Source organism: Oncorhynchus keta, chromosome 37, assembly GCF_023373465.1.
Source record: "Oncorhynchus keta strain PuntledgeMale-10-30-2019 chromosome 37, Oket_V2, whole genome shotgun sequence".
Classification (NCBI taxonomy): Eukaryota; Metazoa; Chordata; class Actinopteri; order Salmoniformes; family Salmonidae; genus Oncorhynchus; species Oncorhynchus keta.
This window is the reverse complement of record NC_068457.1, coordinates 26,461,967-26,489,580: the sequence shown is the minus strand read 5'-3', so window position 1 is coordinate 26,489,580 and position 27,614 is coordinate 26,461,967. Positions and strand designations below refer to the sequence as shown.

The window sequence follows — 27,614 nt, the reverse complement described above, 5'->3', positions numbered from 1 at the left end:
CAATACAACATGAAAACACATGGTAGCAACACAACATGGTAGCAGCAACACATGGTAGCAGCACAAAACAGGGTACAAACATTATTGTGTGCAGACAACAGCAGAAGGGAAAAAAGGAAGAGACAACATCACGCAGAGCAGCCACAACTGTCAGTAAGAGTGTCCATAATTGATTCTTTGAATGAAGAGATTGAGCTGAAACTGTCCAGTTTGAGTGTTTTTTGCAGCTCATTCCAGTCGCTAGCTGCAGCAAACTGAAAAGAGGAGCGACCCAGGGATGTGTGTGCTTTGGGGACCTTTAACAGAATGTGACTGGCAGAACGGGTGTTGTATGTGGAGGATGAGGGCTGCAGTAGATATCTCAGATAGGGGGGAGTGAGGCCTAAGAGGGTTTTATAAAGAAGAATCAACCACTGGGTCTTGCGACGGGTATACAGAGATGACCAGTTTACAGAGGAGTATAGAGTGCAGTGATAAGGAGCATTGGTGGCAAATCTGATGGCCGAATGGTAAAGAACATCCTAGCCGCTCAAGAGAGCACCATTACCTGCAGATCTATACATTACGTCTCCGTAATCTAGCATGAGTAGGATGGTCATCTGAATCATGGTTAGTTTGGTAGCTGGGGTGAAAGAGGAGCGATTACGATTAACTTTAACCTGCAGCTTTGATATGTGCTGAGAGAAGGACAGTGTACCATCCAGCCATACTCCCATGTACTTGTATGATGTGACTACCTCAAGCTCTAAACCCTCAGTAGTAATCACACCGGTGGCGAGAGGGGCATTTCTCTCACCAAACCACATGGCCTTTGTTTTGGAGGTGTTCAGAACAAGGTTAAGGGAAGAGAAAGCTTGTTGGACACTAAGAAAGCTTTGTTGTAGAGCGTTTAACACAACATTCGGGGAGGGGCCAGCTGAGTATAAAACTGTATCATCTGCATATAAATGGATAAGAGAGCTTCCTACTGCTAGAGCTATGGCCAGGAGAGAGCTTAGGGCACCAAGCAGGATATATTCAGACATAGTGTAAGGGGGCCAGGAGAGAGCTTAGGTCACCTAGCAGGATATATTCAGACATAGTGTAAGGGGGCCAGGAGAGAGCTTAGGTCACCTAGCAGGATATTCAGACTTAGTGTAAGGGGGCCAGGAGAGAGATTAGGGCACCGAGCAGGATATTCAGACTTAGTGTAAGGGGGCCAGGAGAGAGCTTAGGTCACCTAGCAGGACATATTCAGACTTAGTGTAAGGGGACCAGGAGAGAGCTTAGGTCACCTAGCAGGATATTCAGACTTAGTGTAAGGGGGCCAGGAGAGAGATTAGGGCACCTAGCAGGACATATTCAGACTTAGTGTAAGGGGGCCAGGAGAGAGCTTAGGGCACCTAGCAGGATATTCAGACTTAGTGTAAGGGGGCCAGGAGAGAGCTTAGGGCACCTAGCAGGATATTCAGACTTAGTGTAAGGGGGCCAGGAGAGAGCTTAGGGCACCTAGCAGGATATTCAGACTTAGTGTAAGGGGGCCAGGAGAGAGCTTAGGGCACCTAGCAGGATATTCAGACTTAGTGTAAGGGGACCAGGAGAGAGCTTAGGGCACCTAGCAGGATATTCAGACTTAGTGTAAGGGGGCCAGGAGAGAGCTTAGGGCACCTAGCAGGATATTCAGACTTAGTGTAAGGGGGCCAGGAGAGAGCTTAGGGCAGGTAGCAGGACATATTCCGACTTAGTGTAAGGGGGCCAGGAGAGAGCTTAGGGCACCTAGCAGGATATTCAGACTTAGTCTAAGGGGGCCAGGAGAGAGCTTAGGGCACCTAGCAGGATATTCAGACTTAGTGTAAGGGGGCCAGGAGAGAGCTTAGGGCAGGTAGCAGGACATATTCATACTTAGTGTAAGGGGGCCAGGAGAGAGCTTAGGGCACGTAGGGTACAGGCCAGTGCTTATGGAGGACGATAGCACCCAGCAACAGTCAACAAAGAGCTATTTGAAAGTTTAACGCTAAAATCCAGCAACTCAAATTGTTTGGGGACAGACTTGGTTGAGCACTGAAGGTGATCCTTGGTAAAGATTGCCACTAACCCACCTTTGGAAGATCTGTCTTGACGAAAAAGTTTATAACCAGAAAGGTTAACATCAGTATTCAGAACACTCTTCCTTAATCACGTCTCAGGAATGACCAACACGTCTGGATTTAAGCTGTGAACCCACACTTTCAATTGATCCATTTTAGGTAATAAGCTTCTAGTGTTAACGAGCTGAAAACCCAGGCTTTTACGAGAGCAGCAATCACCAAAGCAGATATCAGCAGGCAACGGGAGTAGGTGTCACACCCACTTGGGAGAAGCTTTTATTTCTGGAGATGATTTCTTGTAGAAAATGGCTTACATATTGCTAACAGGCCACATAGTCAATGTACCTGCTCGGCCAATTCTAACTTAGTGAAGACCTTGATTGGTCTCTGTCTTTACATTTCCTGAAACATGTCTATGGCCACCCACTCAGTTACCAGTGACCTATTCTGCCACATCCCAGGGAATGGAGAGTGCAGAACCACCCCTCCTTAAATCCATTGTCATTGACAATAAGATGTGTGAAAAATGTTGTTTGATACTGAGATTTTCTATGTGTATTGATTCCTACAAACCAACTTTGTAAAAGCCTTGTGTCCTGATTCAACAGACACCTCCCCTGGTGAGTCATGTAAAGTTTCCTGATTCAACAGACACCTCCCCTGGTGAGTCATGTAAAGTTTCCTGATTCAACAGACACCTCCCCTGGTGAGTCATGTAAAGTTTCCTGATTCAACAGACACCTCCCCTGGTGAGTCATGTAAAGTTTCCTGATTCAACAGACACCTCCCCTGGTGAGTCATGTAACGTTTCCTGATTCAACAGACACCTCCCCTGGTGAGTCATGTAAAGTTTCCTGATTCAACAGACACCTCCCCTGGTGAGTCATGTAAAGTTTCCTGATTCAACAGACACCTCCCCTGGTGAGTCATGTAAAGTTTCCTGATTCAACAGACACCTCCCCTGGTGAGTCATGTAAAGTTTCCTGATTCAACAGACACCTCCCCTGGTGAGTCATGTAAAGTTTCCTGATTCAACAGACACCTCCCCTGGTGAGTCATGTAAAGTTTCCTGATTCAACAGACACCTCCCCTGGTGAGTCATGTAAAGTTTCCTGATTCAACAGACACCTCCCCTGGTGAGTCAGGTAAAGTTTCCTGATTCAACAGACACCTCCCCTGGTGAGTCAGGTAAAGTTTCCTGATTCAACAGACAGCTCCCCTGGTGTACATTTCTTCCATTTCTCTCTTGCTCATTCTCTCTGTTGCTCACTCAGACTCACACACGTGCAATTACACCCATTTCTAACACTGTTTGTTGCAGGAATGATATGACAGACGCATAACTTTTGAACAATATAATATTTTATTGTATCTTGACACATACTTACATTTTTGCATTTATTTTATTAAGACTGCCAAGCTGTCCTATATTGGGGTACCTCTGTCCAGGACAATGTCCTCAGGATTATGGAGCTTTGCTTATAATAAGTTGTTTGAATATTACAATGTGTATTAGGATTAAGCTAAACTTGACCATTTAACGAGGAGTTCAGATAACCTCTTTCTTAAAATGCTTCAGATTGATGAGCAATGAATTAATGTCCCACTTCGATATGAAGGGACAGAGGAGCAAACATGCCTTTGCTACCACTTTTAGTAGATTCTGACTGTTAAATATATTTGCCTGTGTGTTACTGTTATATCCTACAAGCCCACATTATGGAAACATATATTTTATGCTTTACAGAAAGTGTCATGAAAAGCCAGAAGAGTCAGGAGGTTGATGTGTTTGGTTCCCTCTGGAAAGTCCTAAAATATGCCCCTGAGCCGTGTGGGAGAAGGACGCAAAGTATGTATATGATCAAGTTGCTCTTTTTTAAAGACGTCTCTAAGCCACAACATTATTCAACTAGTACCATGGAAATACTTTTAGCCAGCTGAGTACAAAGTTTCTTCAAGAGTGTCCTCTTCTAGTTTGCAACTTGATAAAGTTGTAATGCGCTGATTGTCTTCACTTCATCTGACCCATCACACCACTCTTCAAGAGGACCACTCTGCTCCAGATCTGACCCATCACACCACTCTTCAAGAGGACCACTCTGCTCCAGATCTGACCCATCACACCACTCTTCAAGAGGACCACTCTGCTCCAGATCTGACCCATCACACCACTCTTCAAGAGGACCACTCTGCTCCACATCTGACCCATCACACCACTCTTCAAGAGGACCACTATGCTCCAGATCTGACCCATCACACCACTCTTCAAGAGGACCACTATGCTCCAGATCTGACCCATCACACCACTCTTCAAGAGGACCACTCTGCTCCAGATCTGACCCATCACACCACTCTTCAAGAGGACCACTCTGCTCCAGATCTGACCCATCACACCACTCTTCAAGAGGACCACTATGCTCCAGATCTGACCCATCACACCACTCTTCAAGAGGACCACTATGCTCCAGATCTGACCCATCACACCACTCTACAAGAGGACCACTCTGCTCCAGATCTGACCCATCACACCACTCTTCAAGAGGACCACTCTGCTCCAGATCTGACCCATCACACCACTCTTCAAGAGGACCACTATGCTCCAGATCTGACCCATCACACCACTCTTCAAGAGGACCACTCTGCTCCAGATCTGACCCATCACACCACTCTTCAAGAGGACCACTCTGCTCCAGATCTGACCCATCACACCACTCTTCAAGAGGACCACTATGCTCCAGATCTGACCCATCACACCACTCTTCAAGAGGACCACTCTGCTCCAGATCTGACCCATCACACAACTCTTCAAGAGGACCACTCTGCTCCAGATCTGACCCATCACACCACTCTTCAAGAGGACCACTATGCTCCAGATCTGACCCATCACACCACTCTTCAAGAGGACCACTATGCTCCAGATCTGACCCATCACACCACTCTTCAAGAGGACCACTCTGCTCCAGATCTGACCCATCACACCACTCTTCAAGAGGACCACTATGCTCCAGATCTGACCCATCACACCACTCTTCAAGAGGACCACTATGCTCCAGATCTGACCCATCACACCACTCTTCAAGAGGACCATTATGCTCCAGATCGCCTTCTGTGCTCAGAGGTCCTCTCGCCCATCACACAGCTCTTATTAATAATAAACAATTATTTTATGCAGATGTATGAAAAATTGTTACGTATATGTAACAGTATAACTTTAGACCGTCCCCTCGCCCATACCCGGGCGTGAACCAGGGACCCTCTGCACACATCAACAACAGTCACCCACGAAGCATCGTTACCCATCACTCCACAAAAGCCGCGGCCCTTGCAGCGATGGTATGTGACTGACTACCAATTGGAGATCACGAAATTAGGGAGAGAAATGGGTAAAAAAGTACTCCCAAATATTTGTTTATCTTTCACTGATGACTCTGGAAACATGTAAGGAAAAATGTTTTCATTATCCAACTTTATCCTCTGCAATACTTATTACAGTACACTCTTAGGGGGGGAAACGTGTTGTTATTCGGCTGTCGCCATTGGAGAACCCTGTTTGATTTCAGGTAGAACCTTTTTGGGTTCTATGTTGAACCTTTTCCACAGAGGGTTCTACGTAGATCTAAAAACGCTTCTCCCTAGAACCAAAAATGGCTATTCTATCAGGACAGCTGAAGAACCTTTCTGGGTTCCTTTTTTCTAAGAGTCTAAGTAATAAGCTGTAGTCAGCTGGTCATTACCAGGTGATGATGAGGTCTAAACTATGACCAGTAGGTTCCAAAATATAGCACATAATATAGTGGTCAGAATTATGACCAGCTGGTCAGATAGAGGTCACAATTATGACCAACTGGTTGCTGGCAGGCAGAAAAATACATCATATTCTGGTCAGTAAAAAAAGCGGCATTTTTCAACCAGTTTGAGGCCAGAATAAAATGTCATGAAAATACTTATTTTCAACCAGGTTTTGCCCACTGGTCATATGGGGGTTAGAAAAATACATCATATTCTGGTCAGTAAAAAGACGCAAAAATAACATCATTTGTCAACCACTTTGCAACAGAGTAAAACGTCATAAAAAGATGTCATAAGGACGTCTTTTCAACCAGGTTTTGCCCACTGGGGAGGCTACCAGCATAAGTAGGCCTGTACTGTAGTTGTCATTTGTTTCCAAATAGACAATGTTTCATAATTGGAGGTCAGTGCAGCATATTAAAAGGTTATTGGAGGTCAGTGCAGCATATTAAAAGGTTATTGGAGGTCAGTGCAGCATATTAAAAGGTTATTGGAGGTCAGTGCAGCATATTAAAAGGTTATTGGAGGTCAGTGCAGCATATTAAAAGGTTATTGGAGGTCAGTGCAGCATATTAAAAGGTTATTGGAGGTCAGTGCAGCATATTAAAAGGTTATTGGAGGTCAGTGCAGCATATTAAAAGGTTATTGGAGGTCAGTGCAGCATATTAAAAGGTTATTGGAGGTCAGTGCAGCATATTAAAAGGTTATTGGAGGTCAGTGCAGCATATTAAAAGGTTATTGGAGGTCAGTGCAGCATATTAAAAGGTTATTGGAGGTCAAACAATCTGTTTACAGGTCCACAACCATTTGCAATAGTTTTTTATTTCAGAAATGGTCAGACACAGCAAATGTCACTGTAAAAGTTTCAAACATTCTGCCAACACCTCCAGAGACATTTGATCAAGCTCGCCATTTCTATTTAGAAATGGTATAATTACAATACTTCCAAAGTATACAGTGAAAAAAGGCGTTATTGTCACTATAAATGGTGAATGAAGGCTGTTTTTCAGGCAGATTCTCAGTCACGCGCGCGGACGTATTGCATCCGCCTAGTTGATGAATCTCAATGTTATGGGTCTGATTTATAGTGGAAACATGCGTATTGCATCCACCTAGTTGATGAATCTCAATGTTATGGGTCTGATTTATAGTGGAAACATGCGTATTGCATCCACCTAGTTGATGAATCTCAATGTTATGGGTCTGATTTATAGTGGAAACATGCAGTCGTATTGCATCCACCTAGTTGATGAATCTCAATGTTATGGGTCTGATTTATAGTGGAAACATGCATATTGCATCCACCTAGTTGATGAATCTCAATGTTATGGGTCTGATTTATAGTGGAAACATGCGTATTGCATCCGCCTAGTTGATGAATCTCAATGTTATGGGTCTGATTTATAGTGGAAACATGCAGACGTATTGCATCCGCCTAGTTGATGAATCTCAATGTTATGGGTCTGATTTATAGTGGAAACATGCGTATTGCATCCACCTAGTTGATGAATCTCAATGTTATGGGTCTGATTTATAGTGGAAACATGCGTATCGCATCCACCTAGTTGATGAATCTCAATGTTATGGGTCTGATTTATAGTGGAAACATGCGTATTGCATCCGCCTGGTTGATGAATCTCAATGTTATGGGTCTGATTTATAGTGGAAACATGTGTATTGCATCAGCCTAGTTGATGAATCTCAATGTTATGGGTCTGATTTATAGTGGAAACATGCAGACGTATTGCATCTGCCTAGTTGATGAATCTCAATGTTATGGGTCTGATTTATAGTGGAAACATGCGTATTGCATCCACCTAGTTGATGAATCTCAATGTTATGGGTCTGATTTATAGTGGAAACATGCGTTATTGCATCCACCTAGTTGATGAATCTCAATGTTATGGGTCTGATTTATAGTGGAAACATGCGTATTGCATCAGCCTAGTTGATGAATCTCAATGTTATGGGTCTGATTTATAGTGGAAACATGCGTATTGCATCCACCTAGTTGATGAATCTCAATGTTATGGGTCTGATTTATAGTGGAAACATGCGTATTGCATCCACCTAGTTGATGAATCTCAATGTTATGGGTCTGATTTATAGTGGAAACATGCGTATTGCATCCACCTAGTTGATGAATCTCAATGTTATGGGTCTGATTTATAGTGGAAACATGCGTATTGCATCCGCCTAGTTGATGAATCTCAATGTTATGGGTCTGATTTATAGTGGAAACATGCGTATTGCATCCACCTAGTTGATGAATCTCAATGTTATGGGTCTGATTTATAGTGGAAACATGCGTATTGCATCCACCTAGTTGATGAATCTCAATGTTATGGGTCTGATTTATAGTGGAAACATGCGTATTGCATCAGCCTAGTTGATGAATCTCAATGTTATGGGTCTGATTTATAGTGGAAACATGCGTATTGCATCAGCCTAGTTGATTATTGAGGTCAAACTATCTGTTTACAGAATCTCAATGTTATGGGTCTGATTTATAGTGGAAACATGCGTATTGCATCAGCCTAGTTGATGAATCTCAATGTTATGGGTCTGATTTATAGTGGAAACATGCGTATTGCATCAGCCTAGTTGATGAATCTCAATGTTATGGGTCTGATTTATAGTGGAAACATGCGTATTGCATCCACCTCGTTGATGAATCTCAATGTTATGGGTCTGATTTATAGTGGAAACATGCGTATTGCATCCACCTAGTTGATGAATCTCAATGTTATGGGTCTGATTTATAGTGGAAACATGCGTATTGCATCAGCCTAGTTGATGAATCTCAATGTTATGGGTCTGATTTATAGTGGAAACATGCGTATTGCATCCACCTAGTTGATGAATCTCAATGTTATGGGTCTGATTTATAGTGGAAACATGCGTATTGCATCAGCCTAGTTGATGAATCTCAATGTTATGGGTCTGATTTATAGTGGAAACATGCAGACGTATTGCATCCACCTAGTTGATGAATCTCAATGTTATGGGTCTGATTTATAGTGGAAACATGCGTATTGCATCAGCCTAGTTGATGAATCTCAATGTTATGGGTCTGATTTATAGTGGAAACATGCGTATTGCATCCACCTAGTTGATGAATCTCAATGTTATGGGTCTGATTTATAGTGGAAACATGCGTATTGCATCCGCCTAGTTGATGAATCTCAATGTTATGGGTCTGATTTATAGTGGAAACATGCGTATTGCATCAGCCTAGTTGATGAATCTCAATGTTATGGGTCTGATTTATAGTGGAAACATGCGTATTGCATCCACCTAGTTGATGAATCTCAATGTTATGGGTCTGATTTATAGTGGAAACATGCGTATTGCATCCACCTAGTTGATGAATCTCAATGTTATGGGTCTGATTTATAGTAGAAACATGCGTATTGCATCCACCTAGTTGATGAATCTCAATGTTATGGGTCTGATTTATAGTGGAAACATGCGTATTGCATCCACCTAGTTGATGAATCTCAATGTTATGGGTCTGATTTATAGTGGAAACATGCGTATTGCATCAGCCTAGTTGATGAATCTCAATGTTATGGGTCTGATTTATAGTGGAAACATGCGTATTGCATCAGCCTAGTTGATGAATCTCAATGTTATGGGTCTGATTTATAGTGGAAACATGCAGACGTATTGCATCCACCTAGTTGATGAATCTCAATGTTATTGTACGTGTGCGGTCTTTTCAGGTATGGAGCACGCAGATATTTATTGTGAAATGTACAGCAACTGTTGCAAATGGGGACCCAGCTGCTGTCATCTGACTAACAGGCAACAGCAAGCAGTGTTGTGGCACCTCGTTGACGGTTCCAGACACTTGTAGCTGTGTTCTCCTGTTGAGCAAAAAAGAACCAGATTGAATTAACATAGCACCAACTGAAACATGTTTTACACAGCACATTTCCCAGAGCACAATGATTGTGTGCAGTGTATCTGTTTTTTTCACCTCACTTGTTTTTGACAGGAAATGAGAAGTGAGAAGCCACAACAGTGCAGCTATTGGAAACTACTCACTGGTCACAGACGTCAGTTGAACATCTCGTCTAGTTTCGATTGACATTTTGGTTGAGTTGTCAACTAACGTGAATTCAACAACAAAAAATATCACCATGTTATTGGATTTAGGGTAAAAGTTTGGGGGGGGGGTACGACATTCCCTTGTGATGATACATTTCTCTATGGGGTGGGCAGGGTAGCCTAGTGGTCTAGTAACCGGAAGGTTGCAAGTTCAAATCCCCGAGCTGACAAGGTACAAATCTATCGTTCTGCCCCTGAACAAGCAGTTAACCCACTGTTCCTAGGCCGTCATTGAAAATAAGAATTTGTTCTTAACTGACTTGCCTAGTAAAATAAATAAATATCCAACATGTTTTCCACATTATGATCACATTGCATTTTGTTGTTGAAATGAAGTGGAAACAACATGAATTCAACCAGTTTTTGCTCAGTGGGTAGTGATCAGCACAAACTCATTGAATCAGACTTAAAGTAGGTCAAATAGCCTGTATTTTATACATGGTGTTTGGATATTTAAAAATGTGTCAGTTGGCTATATAGCATTGCATGTAAAGGGCTTACATAGAAACATTTCCAGAAGGACTCATTCGAGACAGAAAGGAGTTTGGACACTCAACTGTTATCATCCTATACAATGAATTACACTGAGCTAAAATAAATCCATCTCTGCCTTCCTTGTTGAGTGCTCCAATTACTTTCTGCCTCAAATGAGTCCTTTTGGATGTTTTTCTTGGTGAGCCCTTTTCATGCTTTTCATCATTGTTGTACTCTATCCTCATTGTAGATCTAATATGTATTTGAGAATGCACCATTTTTTACTACGGTGCTTCCAAGTAATTATTCAAATACCAAAACTCTGTCAAACACTCTTTTACCAATGTATTAATATCATCTGACCTGAGATGAATTTTCCTCATGATTACACCACCAAACACCAGTACAGCTACACATGCTGCAACGCCTGATATCATCCCCCAATAGAAGAGACGGTTGTCTGTGGCCTGTTGCACTTGGGTTCCTGAGAAAGGGGAAAATATATATGATGATCTTATGTTTCTCTTCCACCATCTTGTTCATTTACATTAAGGCAACGTGTTGTTGACAGTCTCTCCATTTAAGACATGTAATGATGACAAAATCAAATATTGTGACTACAGAGATTCTCTCAGTTCTGTCAGATTTAAGTTCTATGACAGATGTTACAAAACAAGACACTAAAACACTCACAGAACATCAAGGTAAGCCAAATACATAAGAAATGCTGAATGTACTTTTGCACATGACAGGCATTCCACTAAATATGTGGTGATAAGGCATTATGCTGGGGTTCATTTTAAAATGATTGTCAATAATCCCATCAGACCAAACACTTACCATTGACAGAAATATGTATGTTTATACCAGAATTGCCTTCATCATGTGTACAATCACAGGTGTAGTTCCCTTCATCAGATGGTTGTATGTTGGTGATGTGTAGAAACACACTGTCATTCTCTGTCTGCAGTGTGACTCTGGGGTCACAAGAGCTGTTGGTATGATTTGTCTCAAAGTCTTGTGAAACTCTACACTCATGACCCTCACTTATAACTCTATTTTTGTGACATACTACAGTCAGGATGTCAGCGAGTGTTTGGTTTGAGCAGAGAAGAGTGGAATCTGCTCCTCCGGTCTCCAATGTTTTCTCTTGAGTCACTGTAAACAGGAAGGGAAACAGATTGTGGGTATATTATTTCATGAGATCGGGTTTGATTGAGCATGAGTAGTACCATCAATTCTCATGAATAAAAAGTCCCATTTCAGTCTACAGACATTTCTACAGACCCAAATGGATGTTTTATAATGGTAGAAAGAAACCTGACACAAGAAAAAGACACTTTACTGAACTGTTAATGTCCAAATGAAGACGACCCAAAGTGAATTCATGACCTCATACGATCTCAATGTAACAGGAATATTATATGGGGGGTTTAACTGTGTACGGGATGCAACTCTAGACAAGCCATCAACTAAATCCTCTTCCTAACATGTCTAAGGTATTAAACCACAACATCAAAGAGATGGGTCTGTGTGAACTGTGGGGATAGAAACATTCAACTGAAAGACAATACTCCTATTACTCTCACCTCAAACTCATATTCAATCATTTACTTTTTTTATTGTAAACTTGGCTTTAATTGACTGTGTTTCTGAATGTAAATACCTTCCTAGAATAATTACCCCCCCTCCGACGAACGCCACCGGGCGGACTACCTGGAGCGCCAGGGTGGAGGCGGTAGAAGTCACGAAGCAGGTCGTCATCAAGGATCTGACGCCGAGGAATCCAACTCCTCTCCTCTGGACCATATCCTTCCCAATCCACGAGATTTTGGAAACCTCGACCCCGCCGTCTGGAATCCATTATGCGGCGCACCGTGTAGGCAGGACCACCTCCGATCATCCGAGGAGGAGGGGGCAACAGAGGACTGAGGAGAACCGGCTTGAGGCAGGAGACATGAAATGTGGGGTGTACAAAATGACAAAATGAGCAAACTTGCTGAATCTGTCCACAATGGTCAGAATGACCGTGTTCCTAACAGAAGGGGGCAATCCCGTGACAAAATCCAGGGCCAGATGCGACCAAGGTCACCGAGGAATAGGTAGGGGGTGAAGAAGCCCAGAGCTGGGCCGATTGGTACTTTTGTTCTGAGCACAAACAGGACATGCGGCAAAAAACCTCCGGGTATCTTCTCCCATGGCAGGCCACCAAAATCGTCTGCGCAGTAGCGCCATAGTCCGAGCAACGCCAGGGTGACAAGCTATCTTGCTGGCGTGGGACCACTCAAGTACAGCAGAACGGACCGACTCAGGCACGAACAACCAACCGGGTGGACCGTTACCGGGGCTGGGCTGCGTCCGAAGGGCCGCCATCACATCCTCCTCAATCCTCCATGTAACGGCTCCCACGACAAGGTTCTGGGGAAGAATCGTCTCAGTCTTGGAGAACATCCGGGACAAGGCGTCCGCTTTGCCGTTCTTCGACCCAGGTCGGAACGTCGGGGAAAAATTGAAGCGTCCAAAAAACAAAGCCCACCTGGCCTGACGGGAGTTGAGACGTTTAGCCGATTGCACGTAAGCCAGATTCTTGTGGTCAGTCCAGACCACAAACGGTTGCTCCGCTCCCTCCAACCAGTGACGCCACTCCTCCAAGGCAAGCTTCACAGCGAGAAGCTCCCGGTTACCCACATCGTAGTTTCTCTCAGCTGGTGAAAGACGACAAGAGTAGAAGGCGCAGGGATGGAGTTTACCGTCAGTGGAGCTACGCTGGGAAAGGATGGCGCCCACCCCACATCAGACGCGTCCACCTCAACAACAAACTGACGGGAAGTGTCAGGTTGAGAGAGAATCGGCGCGTTGGTGAATCGGCTCTTCAAGTTCAGAAATGCTCGGTCTGCCTCAGGAGTCCAACAGAACATTTTGGTGCAAGACGTCAGAGCAGTTAAAGGGGCGGCCACCCGGCTGTAATCACGGATAAACTTCCGATAGAAGTTAGCAAATCCCAGGAATCTCTGGAGCTGCAATCTCGTACCGGGCCGGGCCCAATCCCGAACCGCCCCTTGGTCCATCTTGATCTCACCCCTGGAGATGATGTACCCGAGGAAGGATGTAGTGTGAGCGTGAAAATCACACTTCTCTGCCTTCACAAACAGACGGTTCTCCAATAACCGCTGCAGGACCTGCTTAACATGCTGGATGTGGCTGGAAAGCTCCTTGGAGAAAATCAGGATGTCATCCAGGTAAACGAACACAAACAGACCGATCATATCCCTCAGCACGTCATTCACCAAACTTTGGAACACTGCTGGAGCGTTGGAAAGTCCAAACGGCATCACCTGGTACTCGAAATGTCCCATAGGTGAATTGAATCCAGTCAACCACTCGTCCCCCTCTTTGAACCGAACCAGATGATACGCATTGCGTAGATCAAGCTTCGTAAACACAGTAGCACCCTGTAAAGAATTGAAAGCGGAGCTCATCAAGGGCAAGTGGTACTTGTTCTTGACCGTAATATCATTCAACCCCCGATAATCAATACACGGTCGAAGAGAGCCATACTTCTTACTCACAAAAAAAATCCAGCTCCCAGGGGTGATGACGAGGGACGAATGAGACCTGCAGCAAGAGACTACTTTATGTAGGTCTCCAGGGCTTCCCGCTCAGGTCGAGAAATACTGTATAACCGTCCCTTGGGAAAGGCAGCTCCAGGGAACAGCTTAATTGTACAATCATAAGGTCGGTGGGGAGGAAGTGACTGAGCTTTCTGCTTACTGAACACCTCACCCAACTCGTGATATGTTTCAGGAACCAGGGACAAATCAGGAGGAGCAGACTCACTGACCCGACTGGGGACAGCATGAGAACAGGCAGTCCTGAGGCAGTTAGCATGGCACTCAATGCTCCAACTAGTTACCTTACCAGTCACCCAATCAAACAAAGGATTGTGTTCTCTTAGCCAGGGGTATCCAAGAACCAGAGAGAGGAACATGGGGGGAAGGCAAAATGAAAAAAGAAATAACCTCTGAATGATTCCCGACAACAACATCTTAACCGGTTCAGTCCTCATAGTGATCCGTGCCAGACTACTGCCGTTCAGAGTGGTTGCTTCAATGGCTTCCGGTAATTGCTCCTTGGAAAGCCCCAGCTGTTCCACTAAGTCGGCATCAATGACGCTGTCATCGGCACCTGAATCGATGAAAGCGTTAATCGCTAAACTCTGATTCTTATTTATGAGGGTAGCAGGAAAACGAGGTCTGACAGGGCTCTTGAGAGGTTGAAACTGGCTCGCTAACAAACCTCCCAAACTTAACGAGCCGAGCAGTTTAACGGGCGCTGAGTACAAACGGAGATGTAATGTCCCGAGCTACCACAGTAGAGGCAGCTGTTGGTCTCACGTCTACGTTGGCGCTCGTCCTTAGTTAACCCGTGCCGCCCCACTTGCATAGGTTCAGGATCTGGCGGCAGGACTCCTCCACTAATCCTGTGTGAGGGAAAATGATCAACCCGTTCTGGTGTTTAGTGACTACCGCTTCCACCCCGACTCGGCACATACCTGGCACGAACTCGGGACCTCTGCCTTGCTAGCACACATGACCATTCTCCCTCATGCATCTTAGCTGATCACGCCACCTCAAAAGCTCATGAGGCGACGCAAGCTGGACACTTAAAGCTGAGGCGCAAGGTTGGGGTCAATTCCAGTCAATTCATGAAGTACACTGAAATTCCAATTCGAAGTCCTATTCCAATTCTCTTCGATGCCTTTCAATTAGGAACAATTGGAATTAGAATTGGAATTTGGTTTACTTTCTGAATTGACCTGGAATTAAAATGGAAGTGACCTTACAATGACCCTGCTGAGGAGGAAGTTTCACACATCTCCACATGCTACATTCATCCCTTAAACTTCCTCAACAGCGCCCCCAGTGTTGAGCTGAGCGCAACTGTTGATCCGAGTCATTACGCACCACTGTAAAGGATGTCGTACCGCTTCCTTAGCGAGTACTGCCAACCCCCAATGACCCTGCTGAGGAGGAAGTTTCACACATTTACAACATTCTGCTCAATCCACTGAAGAGGCCTCTAAAATAACTAGTATGAAACATTACAGTTGATTCAAGACAATCTTTGTTGGGCTGAACATAAAATTTGATCTCTCTCAGAATCCCCTGTGCAAGAGGACCCAGTCAAAGAAGCATCACTTTGGTTTGATTGAGATTTATTTTGTTCCTCTGAGTAAATACACCACATCTGTAGTCGGTCTGAGCAGGCAGTGTTGGGTCAACGTTTGGTTCTGCAGTTGGTCAGTATGTGTGGAGGTGTATCCAGACTTGCTCTGCTTCTGGTGCTGTGGGGTCTATTCACAGCTGTTGACGGTAAGAGAGATATTGCATGATCTATTTCATTTGTACCCTAAGTACAGGGTAACAATTAGTAATTATAGTACTTGTTACACTACTTACAGGAGTTAGGCCTACACAGTAATTGTTCATTACAGTTTTAATAGTTAAGAATAAACTGTCCTTTTCACTTTCCTACCGTTAGCTTCATGATCAATCAAACCTATCATATGAAAAAATACTCTCAGAATCTGCTTCTCTTCCTGTTTGCAGACTCAAGTGAACATGTTGGGAACAGGAGGAGCAGCTGTTCCTCTAATCTGCCACAACCAAACACTGAGTTACATTACTCAAATGATATGTTATTTAAATAGAGTGAAGAGGGATGAGTGTCCAGTGTCATATTGATCTGACCCAAAACGTCCAGACAGCACTTGTGACCCCAGAGTCACACTACAGCTAGAGAGTGGCAGAATGTTTCTACACATCACCAACATACAAGCCATTTGCTGAAGGGAACTACATCTGCTGAAGGGCATATATATTATTATATATAACTACACCTGCTGAAGGGAACTACACCTGCTGAAGGAAACTACACCTGCTGAAGGGAACTACACCTGCTGAAGGGAACTACACCTGCTGAAGGAAACTACACCTGCTGAAGGGAACTACACCTGCTGAAGGGAACTACACCTGCTGAAGGGAACTACATCTGCTGAAGGGAACTACACCTGCTGAAGGGAACTACATCTGCTGAAGGGAACTACACCTGCTGAAGGGAACTACATCTGCTGAAGGGAACTACATCTGCTGAAGGGAACTATACCTGCTGAAGGGAACTACATCTGCTGAAGGGAACTACACCTGCTGAAGGGAACTACATCTGCTGAAGGGAACTACACCTGCTGAAGGGAACTACACCTGCTGAAGGGAACTACATCTGCTGAAGGGAACTACACCTGCTGAAGGGAACTACATCTGCTGAAGGGAACTACATCTGCTGAAGGGAACTACACCTGCTGAAGGGAACTACATCTGCTGAAGGGAACTACATCTGCTGAAGGGAACTACATCTGCTGAAGGGAACTACACCTGCTGAAGGGAACTACACCTGCTGAAGGGAACTACACCTGCTGAAGGGAACTACACCTGCTGAAGGGAACTACACCTGTGAGTCTTTCAAAGTGTTTGGAGTTTTTCCAGGTTATAGAGCTCTCCAGCTTGTAGTCCTAAAAACCGAAAATGAGTTACCTCTGATTCGTTCAGATCTTCCCATGGGGCAAATTAGTTACCTCTGGTTCGTTTAGCCCTTTCAGTGGGAAAAATTAATGGAGAAAGAATAGGGTTTTGGAATAAACGCTGAAAACAAGGTCAGAGGTTAACACAGGCTTCGGAGATCTTATTGTTCTATGAGATACAATCCGTCAGTTAACATGACCAAGGAGTTAGTGAGAATTACGTATGTCCTCTGTATGGGGTAAAACAATCTGGTACACTGACTATCACATCCATGTTTCAAAAGTCTATAAAGTGAAGAGACCAGAGTCAGCTGCAAAACTACAGTATCAAACCCGTTTCTCTACGACCTCTCTCCCTAAAATTATAGTTATGCGACACCTAGTGGCACTTGTTTGTAACTTCGGTTGGTCTCTTGAGTGTTAGAAGAATCAAAGACAATTCATTTTTTAAGCATTCCCAGCAGCAGATTTATGACACATTGTATAACAAGCTGATGTCACAACATACACTACAACGTTGTTTAAAATTGGATTGATAAAAGTAGAAAACAAACACACACCCACAACAAAGGACATTTCAACATTGTGTATCATAAAAAAAACATTTGATTTATAAAGAGTGAAGAAAGAAAACCACACACAAAAACACACACACCATGAAAGTAGTCGACATTATTACATTGTGTAGGTTATAATATCACCACACTTGATTTATAAATAAGTGAAGAATAAAACCACAAACAAGTCTAGTGTGGATTTATCATGTTTCATCATTAACCAACTACAAAATATATTTACATACAGACTGTATTTAGATATACAATAACCAGCAGGCCTATGTGTGTCAGCCATTCAGTCCACTATTCAGTACCCACAATGCCTATGGATAGAAACCGAACCACACAGATGTGTGTGAGGCAGTATGGTGGTCACTCAGTTCTCGTCACCCTCTAAAAGTTTCCTAAGATAGATACAACAGAATGGCATAGATAAATATTTTTAAAATATATACTTCTGACTGCATCTTTATCATTATTTGTAATGATTTCAGCTCACCTTCTACATTGCAGGTCATCTGGTCTCTCAGGAGATATTCTGCATAAAAGAAGGTCATTTAAATATCGACTGAATGGAGTAACATAACAACAATGCAGCAAATGCAACTAATTTGCATGTATGCAGTTACCATGACTACCACCTCAAAACATAATTCCAGAGCTTCTCGTTCAATGAGAGAATACGGTATAAAACACCCGCCCAAAAAACAAGAGGACTTAAACCTACTTCTTTACAACACCTTGTGCTTGTTGCATCATACGCTTGGCTGAGGAGCTGAGGGAGTCTAACCTGAAACACAAAAAGTACATTTTTGAGTAATGTTTGAATTTTGGGGTTATTGTAACCCATTTTAACATTCACAATCATCTGTTTCAAGCGTTCTACCAGGACGATCAAATAAAGTTGTACAAATACTCACATTTTGAATGGACTGGAGATTGGTGTGGTCCTGAAAGAAATGAACATGGTCAATGTATTGATAAGAACCATATTATCTATGGAAACAACCAGTCAGTGCCGTTTCTAGGCTTAAGTGACGTGAGCGGTTGCTTAGGGCCTCACAGCCACTAGGGGGCCCCCAACCAAAACAATGTTTTTATATACAGTAAATATCATATGTTTTAGGTAGTCAGTCGGGGTCTCAACATACTGTTGAATTGCAGGACATTAACTTTTAAGCTGCCAAGAGGAAGGGCAAAAAGCGAGAAACGGCCCTGCAGACAGTGATGTAAACACTGACATAATAAACATGACCACTCTTTGATTAAAGAAATACACATCTTTCCCAAGTTGAGAGAATATTTAGTGCATTAGTGACATGATGAGTCACAAAGCAGAACAGATATCAACATGCAGCAGAGTGCATGATGCTGTCACCATGACTACTCTATGACCACCACAGAAGTACATCATTCTTCTGTAGCGTTCTATTCTTCCCTGTTTCAAGCACTTTATAAAGATAATGAAATAAAGTTGTAAAACTATTCACATTCGTGATGGAGTGAAGGTTTGTGTGTCCCTGGTTGGTGGACTGGAGGTTGGCGTTTCCCTGAAATGAATAAAACATGTCAATATACTGACAAGAGCACACAAGTGTTTTTTAACCTGTGTGGCAGAGATTTTTTAACAACTATATTAGCATGTTTTAGGTTGTCTTACATACAAATAGATTTGATGGACCTATTGTCCCCTTACAGGTTCTTTAGAATGAGTCTCACCATTCAGTTGTTTTCTTTGTTGGAGTCCTGATGAATTCTGGGTCAGACACTGGGGCTTTTCTGTACATCAAATTAGAGATCAACTGGTAAACAACTGGCAGTCAAATCACATATTACATTCATAGTAACTGTTTTTTTGTTTCAGGGTAATATTTGTATCTCTACCTGGATGAGGTATCGTTTCTCCTCTTAAGAAACCAAAGTATTACACAGATTCCAGCAATGAGACACATTGAACCCATCACTGCAGCAACCACTGTCCCTGTGAATGAGAGAGATGACAAGAGAAGACAGAGGTCAACTTCCCAGGTACACTTCACCAAAACCTCATACATGTTAATATGGCTCTGCACTACACCAAAGCCTCATACATGTGAATATGGCTCTGCACTACACCAAAGCCTCATACATGTACAGTCGTGGCCAAAGGTTTTGAGAATGACACAAATATACATTTTCACAAGTCTGCTGCCTCAGTGTCTTTAGATATTTTTGTCAGATGTTACTATACTGAAGTATAATTACAATCATTTCATAAGTGCCAAAGGCTTTTATTGACAATTACATGAAGTTGATGTCAACATTTGAAGTGTTGACCCTACTTTTTCAAGACCTCTGCAATCCACCCTGGCATGCTGTCAATTAACTTCTGGGCCACATCCTGACTGATGGCAGCCCATTCTTGCATAATCAATGCTTGGAGTTTGTCAGAATTTGTGGGTTTTTGTTTGTCCACCCGCCTCTTGAGGATTGACCACAAATTCTCAATGGGATTAAGGTCTGGGGAGTTTCCTGGCCACGGACCCAAAATATCAATGTTTTGTTCCCTGAAGGCACTTAGTTATTACTTTTGCCTTATGGCAAGGTGCAAGAAAAGGCATTGTTCGGTCACCAAACTGTTCCTGGATGGTTGGGAGAAGTTGCTCTCGGAGAATGTGTTGGTACCATTTTTTATTCATGGCTGAATTGTGAGTGAGCCCACTCCCTTGGCTGAGAAGCAACCCCACACATGAATGGTCTCAGGATGCTTTACTGTTGGCATGACACAGGACTGATGGTAGCGCTCACCTTGTCTTCTCTGGACAAGCTTTTTTCCGGATGCCCCAAACAATCAAAAAGGGGATTCATCAGAGTAAATGACTTTACCCCAGTCCTCAGCAGTCCAGTCCCTGTACCTTTTGCAGAATATCAGTCTGTCACTGATGTTTTTCCTGGAGAGAAGTAGCTTCTTTGTTGCCCTTCTTGACACCAGGTCATCCTCCAAACGCCTTCGCCTCACTGTGCGTGCAGATGCACTCACACCTGCCTGCTGCCATTCCTGAGCAAGCTCTGTACTGGTGGTGCCCCGATCCCGCAGCTGAATCAACTTTAGGAGACGGTCCTGGCACTTGCTGGACTTTCTTGGGCGCCCTGAAGCCTTCTTCACAACAATTGAACCGCTCTCCTTGAAGTTCTTGATGATCCAATAAATGGTTGATTTAGGTGCAATCTTACTGGCAGCAATATCCTTGCCTGTGAAGCCCTTTTTGTGCAAAGCAATGATGACGGCACGTGTTTCCTTGCAGGTAACCATGGTAGACAGAGGAAGAACGAATGATTCCAAGCACCACCCTCCTTTTGAAGCTTCCAGTCTGTTATTCGAACTCAATCAGCATGACAGAGTGATCTCCAGCCTTGTCCACGTCAACACTCACACCTGTGTTAACGAGAGAATCACTGACATGATGTCAGCTGGTCCTTTTGTGGCAGGGCTGAAATGCAGTGGAAATGGCAAATAGCGACTTTGCAATTAATTACAATTCATCTGATCACTCTTCATAACATTCTGGAGTATATGCAAAATGCCATAACACAGAGGCAGCAGACTTTGTGAAAATTAATATTTGTGTCATTCCTAACCTCTTGGCCACGACTCTAAATATGGCTCTGCACTACAGCTGAAAGTTGAATAGGAAAAGAGCCAGTCAATAGGTTGATTATGACCTGTCATTATTAGAATAACAACCACTTACCACTGATCCTGTCATCAGAGACCTGAGATTGACCTAGCACAGAAATACATCATCATGAACACAGGCAGTAAATCACCATGACATCATGTTCCTGATCATGTCAATATATATTATGGTGGTATTAACCCTAACCATTTCTCACCTGCAAATGAAGCTTGATCCCGAGTTGGAATCACCATGGAAACATCCTTGACGGTGCCAACGGATGATGCTACACACCCAACCCTGGTGTCTTTGTCAGGTAGACTGGACGCTGCCACCATGGCAGTTATGGTGACAGTGACTGTTTGATTGGGATGGGTGACATCATCCATTGTGGATTGGTCTAGACTGATGTTTTCTATGTGGTCCCAGGTTACTGTAGGAGCAGGTCGTCCAGTAGCAGAACAGGACAGAGTGGTGTGACTGTTGTTGGTTTGTGTGATGAGGAGTGAGGGTCCATACAGCTCTATAGGAAAACAACAGACACAGGTCACAGTGAATGTAAATACTATAATGTTTTCATCTACATCAAGGTCAAATGGATGCATGATAATTTGAGGGAATTGTTCCTGGGTTAATCATTTACACACAGGTCACGGTAGAACAATGGATTGAAGGCATTGGAGGCCATTGTTCCTGTTTTAAAGGGACATAACATTTTTTAAGACGTCAAAAGTAGTCTAATGTTAAAGTGAATTCACATTATACAATTTGGATTATAGAGTGTAATGTCCCTTAAACACCTCCTTAGTTATCATATATTACCATTAATTTGGAGGCAGGTCCTGCCACTGATAGCTCCCTCTGGATAGGCGTTAAACAGACACTTGTAGCAGGACTCGTCTCCTCTTGACACTCCTCTGATGACGATAGAGCAGTTCTGCAGACCCTCGTCTTCAAACTCCACGTTCCTCTGAAAAGGTGGGTTGACTACTGATCCAAATCGTTTGTTGTAGGTGGCCACATTTTCAGTCACCCCTGGTGTCACTTTTTGCCAGGTGACTTGAAGCACATCTTTGGGTTTCATGAGCCTGCAGCTGAAGTAAGCATCCTCACCCAGGATTGCTATGACAACCTGCTGTGTTCTCACCAGCTGAGAGAGCCCTGCATGAAGACAGTTACAGCCTGTTTAGTACACACATCTAATACAGCGCTACATTTTAGCGACCTGCAGTGAACACTGTTAAAGGATAAGACAACTGCATAAATACATTTAAAGGTATATGCAGTGTTGCATCAATCATTTCAATTCCCATTCTGTATGTTTATACATTTCAAAGGACTCTTGGAAGACTAGCCCTTGGTGGGCTAAAATAAATCCTATCAAATTCAATGCTGGAATATGTAACTTTTTGGGCAACCAGACCAAATTCACAAAGAAATTAATTTATAGAAATGATATATCTGTCATTCTCATTGATAGCAAGTCTAAGAAGTGGTAGATCGGTTTTATGTGAGCTGTTTCTATGCTTCCAGTTTTGTTGCAGCTGAAAGTACAATATTTTGAGGGGTTTTGGAAGATATATTTCACAGTGTTTTAGATGGTACAATGATTCTCTACACTAAGCATGGATGGGTTTGTCACATAAACTGAAATTAGACAAACTACTAGAATATTTGTTAATAAGACACATGTATTTTGAGCCAAGACAGTATTTTACGTTGAGAGTTTCAGCAAACTCAGGTTTTTTGATTAATCTCAAATTGAGTAAAAATCATTGGCTCAGTGAAGTATTCCATGTCAGCTAAAGAATCCCCCAATTCAAATGTCCAGGAAACTGGGATATTTAGGCTCAATGGACTTTTTCTAAGTTGCATGTTTTACAGTATAGAACAGGAAGATGCTGATGTTTGTATACTGATGGTGACTGGACCGGCTATTCACCAGTTACAAAGACACCTTAGCTTCAATAATGTTCAAAATATAATACTTTTTATTGAATTAAATGTATTCCTTTAAGGACTATCTGCAGTTACAACTTATGCATAATGCACCTATAAGTGTAGTGTAGTTATCTACATCTCATAATGAAACGCAACTCTGAAATTGATAATAACTTACATTTAAGACCTACAGACCTATCATGTATTTCATATGAACACAGATGTAACTCACCCTCAGGAAGGAATAGCAGCAGAAGAGTAAGGTAACTTTTAACACGAGCCATGGCAGCAATGTGTGGCTGGACCTCTGGATAATGTGTGGCAAAGTAGTATTTCATACTAGAAACCGTTTCCAAATGAGGCATTGTGGGAGGCATGGTAACGTAGTCCGTTGGATAGTTTAAATACTAACACGCTCTGTTGTTTTAGTTTAAAAACTAACAAGAAACCTTGTTGGCCAATTTTGTGTTGTGAGCTCCTCCCACAGAGAAAAGGACAGCTGCTAGTCTCTCCACAACTCCTCCTCTAGTGAAAGTGAAAGTAAACACAGAACAGTATCAGGAAAACACCGTTGCAAGGTTGGAGGTAATAACATTCTGTATCATCAAGATAAATGAATCTAATGGTGAGATTAACTTAACCTATATGAAGGTTTTCTCGTGTGTGTGTCAGTACCATTGCTTGCTCAAAGATGTAGCTGTGAAGTAAGTCTCTCCCTACAGCCGTTTGATTGGCCCAGCAAATCGAGTGTGAAATCAAAGATAAGGGTGGCGTCTGAACTATGCTCCACACAGCAAGCAGATTTGATTTGTACGTATATGATACATGTGCAGCCAGCATGCACAACCAAGTGTGTGTGGGAAAGACATGTAAGATATTAATGTGTCAAGGGGAAATGGACTAGCCTGAGTACCCGTCTCTAGCTAACATTCAGTGTTTTATAAGAAACATTAATGCGTTAAATTCCGAATTGTTTGCAGTCAATTTACACACAGCTTGACACACTGCAAGGCCAGCCTCTCCCATCTCCTCATTGTTTTTCAGGAGCATTTTTTATTTATTTAACTAGGCAAGTCAGTTAAGAACAAATTCTTATTTACAATGCCGGCCTTATTCAGGGGCAGAACTACAGATTTTTACATTGTCAGCTCGGGGATTCGATCTAGCAACCTTTCGGTTGCATGGAGGGCTGAGTGTCCGCAGGTTTTTGTTTTAATTAAAACTTGTTAGGGCAGTGGTCCCGTGGTGGGAACATATATCAGCGGAAATTTCAAGTGCGCCACATATCGTTTTGATAAAACTCAAACTTTCATTAAAATGCACATACAATATACTGAATTAAAGCTACACTCGTTGTGAATCTAGTTACAGAGTCAGATTTGTAAAATGCTTTTCGGCGAAAGCATGAGAAGCTATTATCTGATAGCATGTAACACCCCAAAAGACCCGCAGGGGACGTAAACAAAATAATTAGCATAGTCGGCGCTACACAAACCGCACAATAAAATAGAAAACATTCATTACCTTTGACCATCTTCTTTGTTGGCACTCCTAGATGTCCCATAATCACTATTGGGTCTTTTTTTCGATTAAATCGGTCCATATATAGCCAAGATATCGATCTATGAAGACTGTGTGATAAACGGGGAAAAAAGAGCGTTTCATAACGTAACGTCATTTTTTAAAATTAAAAAAGTCGACGATAAACTTTCACAAAACACTTCAAAATACTTTTGTAATGCAACTTTAGGTATTAGTACACGTTAATAAGCGATAAAATTCATCAGGAGGCGATGTAAATTCTATAGGTGTCCGTCTGGAAAAAAAAATTCTCAACCAAAACATCAGGTCGGAGACCGGAGGGAATCGGTTCCCTTGATTCGGTTTGACCAAGAATCAAAGCCGAAGCAAATGACAAGATGTGGAAGCTGTAGGTACTGCAACCTCGGCCTCATTTAATTCGGTTCTTCTTGAACAATTCCTGGAAGTGGCGCATGGATATTTATTTCCATTTTCAGTGATCAGATTTTCTTGCACTTTTCGATGAAACGCACATTCTGTTATAGTCACAGCAGTGATTTAACCAGTTTTATAAACGTCTGAGTGTTTTCTATCCACACATACTAATCATATGCATATACTATATTCCTGGCATGAGCAGCAGGGCGCTGAAATGTTGCGCGATTTTTAACAAAAAGCTGCGAAAAGCTGCTTAGATTCTCGACATCCTTAACAGGTTTTAAGACCTAGACAACCAAGTGAGGCGAGTTCCTTACTAATTAGTGACCTTAATTCATAAATCAAGTGCGAGGGTGGAGCGAGATCCCGCAGACACTCGGCCTCCGTGGAATGAGATTGACACGTGGACTATAGCTATATATAGCCTATACCTATATAAATAAAATCATTAATGTAGTGAAATACAGGTTTGAACTGCTGTAAAAATGTCACGCCTGACCTTAGATATCTCTGTTTTTCTATATATTTTGGTTAGGTCAAGGTGTGACTAGGGTGGGTACTCTAGTTTTTTGTATGGACACAAGTAGTGTGGTCAGGAGGAATGGACCTGGGAGGAGATTTTGGATGATGCAGGACCCTGGATGCAGGCTGGGGAGTTTCGCCGGCAGCGAAAGCAGAACGGCGACGTTACGAGGAGTATTACCAACGAGGCAAGCACGAGAGGCAGCCCCAAAATATTTTGGGGGGTGGCACACAGGGAGATTGGCAGAGTCTGGGTTTAGACCTGAGCCAACTCCTCGTGCTTACCATGGGGAGCGTGTGACTGGTCAGGCACCGTGTTATGCAGTGATACGCACGGTGTCTTCTGTTCGCATTCATAGCCCGGTGCGCTCTGTTCCAGCTCCCCGCATTTGCCGCGCTAGAGTGGGCATCCAGCCAGGACGGGTTGTGCCGGCTCAGCGCTCCTGGTCTCCAGTACACCTCTTCGGACCAGGATATCCTGCGCCGGCTTTACGCGCTGCATCTCCAGTGCACCTCCACAGTCCAGTACGTCCTGTGCCTCTTCTTCTCTTCTCTCACCAGCCCGGTACCACCAGTGCCGGCACCACGCATCAGGCCTCCAGTGCGCCTCCTCAGTCCGGGGCCTCCGGTGACGGTCCCCAGTCCGGGGCCTCCGGCGATGATCCACGGTCCGGTTCCACCGAAGCGTGAGGGGGGCCTGCGTCCAGAACCGGAGCCGCCACCAAGGGTAGATGCCCACCCGGACCCTCCCCTATAGGTTCAGGTTTGCGGCCGGGAGTCCGCACCTTTGGGGGGGGGTACTGTCACGCCCTGCCCGTAGATATGTTTTTCTATATATTTTGGTTAGGTCAGGGTGTGACTAGGGTGGGTACTCTAGATTTTTGTATGTCTAGGGTTTTGTATATCTATGTTGGCCTAATATGGTTCCCAATCAGAACAGCTGTTTATCGTTGTCTCTGAATGGGGATCATATTTAGGTAGCCCTTTTTCACACTTTCTGGTGTGGGATCTTGACTATGTAGTTGCCTGTCAGCACTAGTGTATAGCTTCACATTTCTTTTGTTAGTTTGTTCGGTGTTCAGTCTTTTTAATAAAGAGAATGTGCGCACACCACGCTGCGCCTTGGTCTCCTTCATACGACGATCGTGGCAAAAAAGCACTACATTTCATGAAGAAAAGCAATAGCATCAGCAATATTGTGTACATTCAGAAAACAATTCTGACAAATGCAGTATATCATGCATAAAACTAATTAGCTCACCTTTTAGAAATTACTAGACTATTAGTATAGACTATTAGTATAATACACAGGTAGCTGTAGTGTGCAGGAGACATGGTGAAACTGAGTTATATTAGTCACGAGAGGGAATTTGAATTTTCCTCTGTGTCCAACCAACATGAGGTTGGATCACATATGGCCCCATACACCAGGCTAAAAGTAAACTCAGCTGGTGAGACTTTAAAAACATTTTTAAACAGTGTAAGCCAGTGTCAGAACCATTGTTTTAGTTGAAGGTTAAAGGAACTCTTCTCATGACATAAAACAAAGGAGCTAAAATATTACACAGCCAAGTGAGCCTGGCGCAGAGCTAGAACAACCTACCCCTGATTTTAAATGGTGATGTTACTGTAAACAGAGCTAGAACAACCTACCCCTGATTTTAAATGGTGATGTTACTGTAAACAGAGCTAGAACAACCTACCCCTGATTTTAAATGGTGATGTTACTGTAAACAGAGCTAGAACAACCTACCCCTGATTTTAAATGGTGATGTTACTGTAAACAGAGCTAGAACAACCTACCCCTGATTTTAAATGGTGATATTACTGTAAACAGAGCTATAACAACCTACCCCTGATTTTAAATGGTGATATTACTGTAAACAGAGCTATAACAACCTACCCCTGATTTTAAATGGTGATATTACTGTAAACAAGGAGGAGCTATTACAACCTACCC

The 27,614-nt window shown here is 43.1% G+C and overlaps 4 protein-coding genes across 11 annotated transcripts in view; 3 read left to right on the top strand and 1 right to left on the bottom strand.

The window, feature by feature from the left end:
- The window catches only part of LOC118374623 (OX-2 membrane glycoprotein-like), a 57,335-nt gene extending 54,266 nt beyond the window's left edge, over positions 1-3,069 (top strand). The window contains exon 9 of one of the 5 annotated variants that reach the window (XM_052499966.1): positions 2,933-3,069. In XM_052499966.1, the coding sequence (XP_052355926.1) occupies positions 2,933-2,948 (16 nt within the window). In that variant the 3' untranslated portion in view covers positions 2,949-3,069. Of the gene's footprint in view, positions 1-2,674; positions 2,852-2,889 lie in introns of those variants that run through there. The other 4 variants (XM_052499964.1, XM_052499965.1, XM_052499968.1 and 1 more) reach the window with 4 other exon arrangements.
- A 376-nt stretch (positions 3,070-3,445) lies between these two features.
- LOC127916790 (uncharacterized) lies at positions 3,446-5,630 on the top strand. Its single transcript, XM_052499977.1, has 2 exons — positions 3,446-3,915; positions 4,247-5,630. Exons 1-2 carry the CDS (start codon positions 3,786-3,788, stop codon positions 5,308-5,310), a joined length of 1,194 nt encoding a protein of 397 aa, XP_052355937.1. The 5' UTR covers positions 3,446-3,785; the 3' UTR covers positions 5,311-5,630.
- Positions 5,631-17,602: 11,972 nt separating this feature from the next.
- LOC118376403 (OX-2 membrane glycoprotein-like) lies at positions 17,603-23,602 on the bottom strand. Its single transcript, XM_035763116.2, has 11 exons — positions 23,406-23,602; positions 22,055-22,393; positions 21,450-21,755; positions 21,308-21,340; positions 19,461-19,557; positions 19,296-19,355; positions 19,067-19,126; positions 18,497-18,526; positions 18,304-18,366; positions 18,076-18,114; positions 17,603-17,980 (listed from the first exon to the last, which is right to left on the bottom strand). The coding sequence occupies exons 1-11, from the start codon at positions 23,548-23,550 to the stop codon at positions 17,953-17,955; spliced, it is 1,200 nt and encodes a 399-aa protein (XP_035619009.2). The 5' UTR covers positions 23,551-23,602; the 3' UTR covers positions 17,603-17,952.
- A 50-nt stretch (positions 23,603-23,652) lies between these two features.
- LOC127916792 (uncharacterized) lies at positions 23,653-26,767 on the top strand. 4 transcript variants are annotated; one of them, XM_052500031.1, is made up of 3 exons: positions 23,653-23,758; positions 25,668-25,842; positions 26,034-26,767. In XM_052500031.1, the coding sequence occupies exons 2-3, from the start codon at positions 25,774-25,776 to the stop codon at positions 26,409-26,411; spliced, it is 447 nt and encodes a 148-aa protein (XP_052355991.1). In that variant the 5' UTR covers positions 23,653-23,758; positions 25,668-25,773; the 3' UTR covers positions 26,412-26,767. The 4 variants fall into 4 exon arrangements, 3 of the variants coding, with proteins under 3 accessions (XP_052355991.1, XP_052355989.1, XP_052355992.1); XM_052500029.1 differs by having other exon boundaries at positions 23,703-23,798; XM_052500032.1 differs by lacking the exon at positions 25,668-25,842 and having other exon boundaries at positions 23,708-23,798.
- The last annotated feature ends 847 nt before the right edge of the window (positions 26,768-27,614 follow it).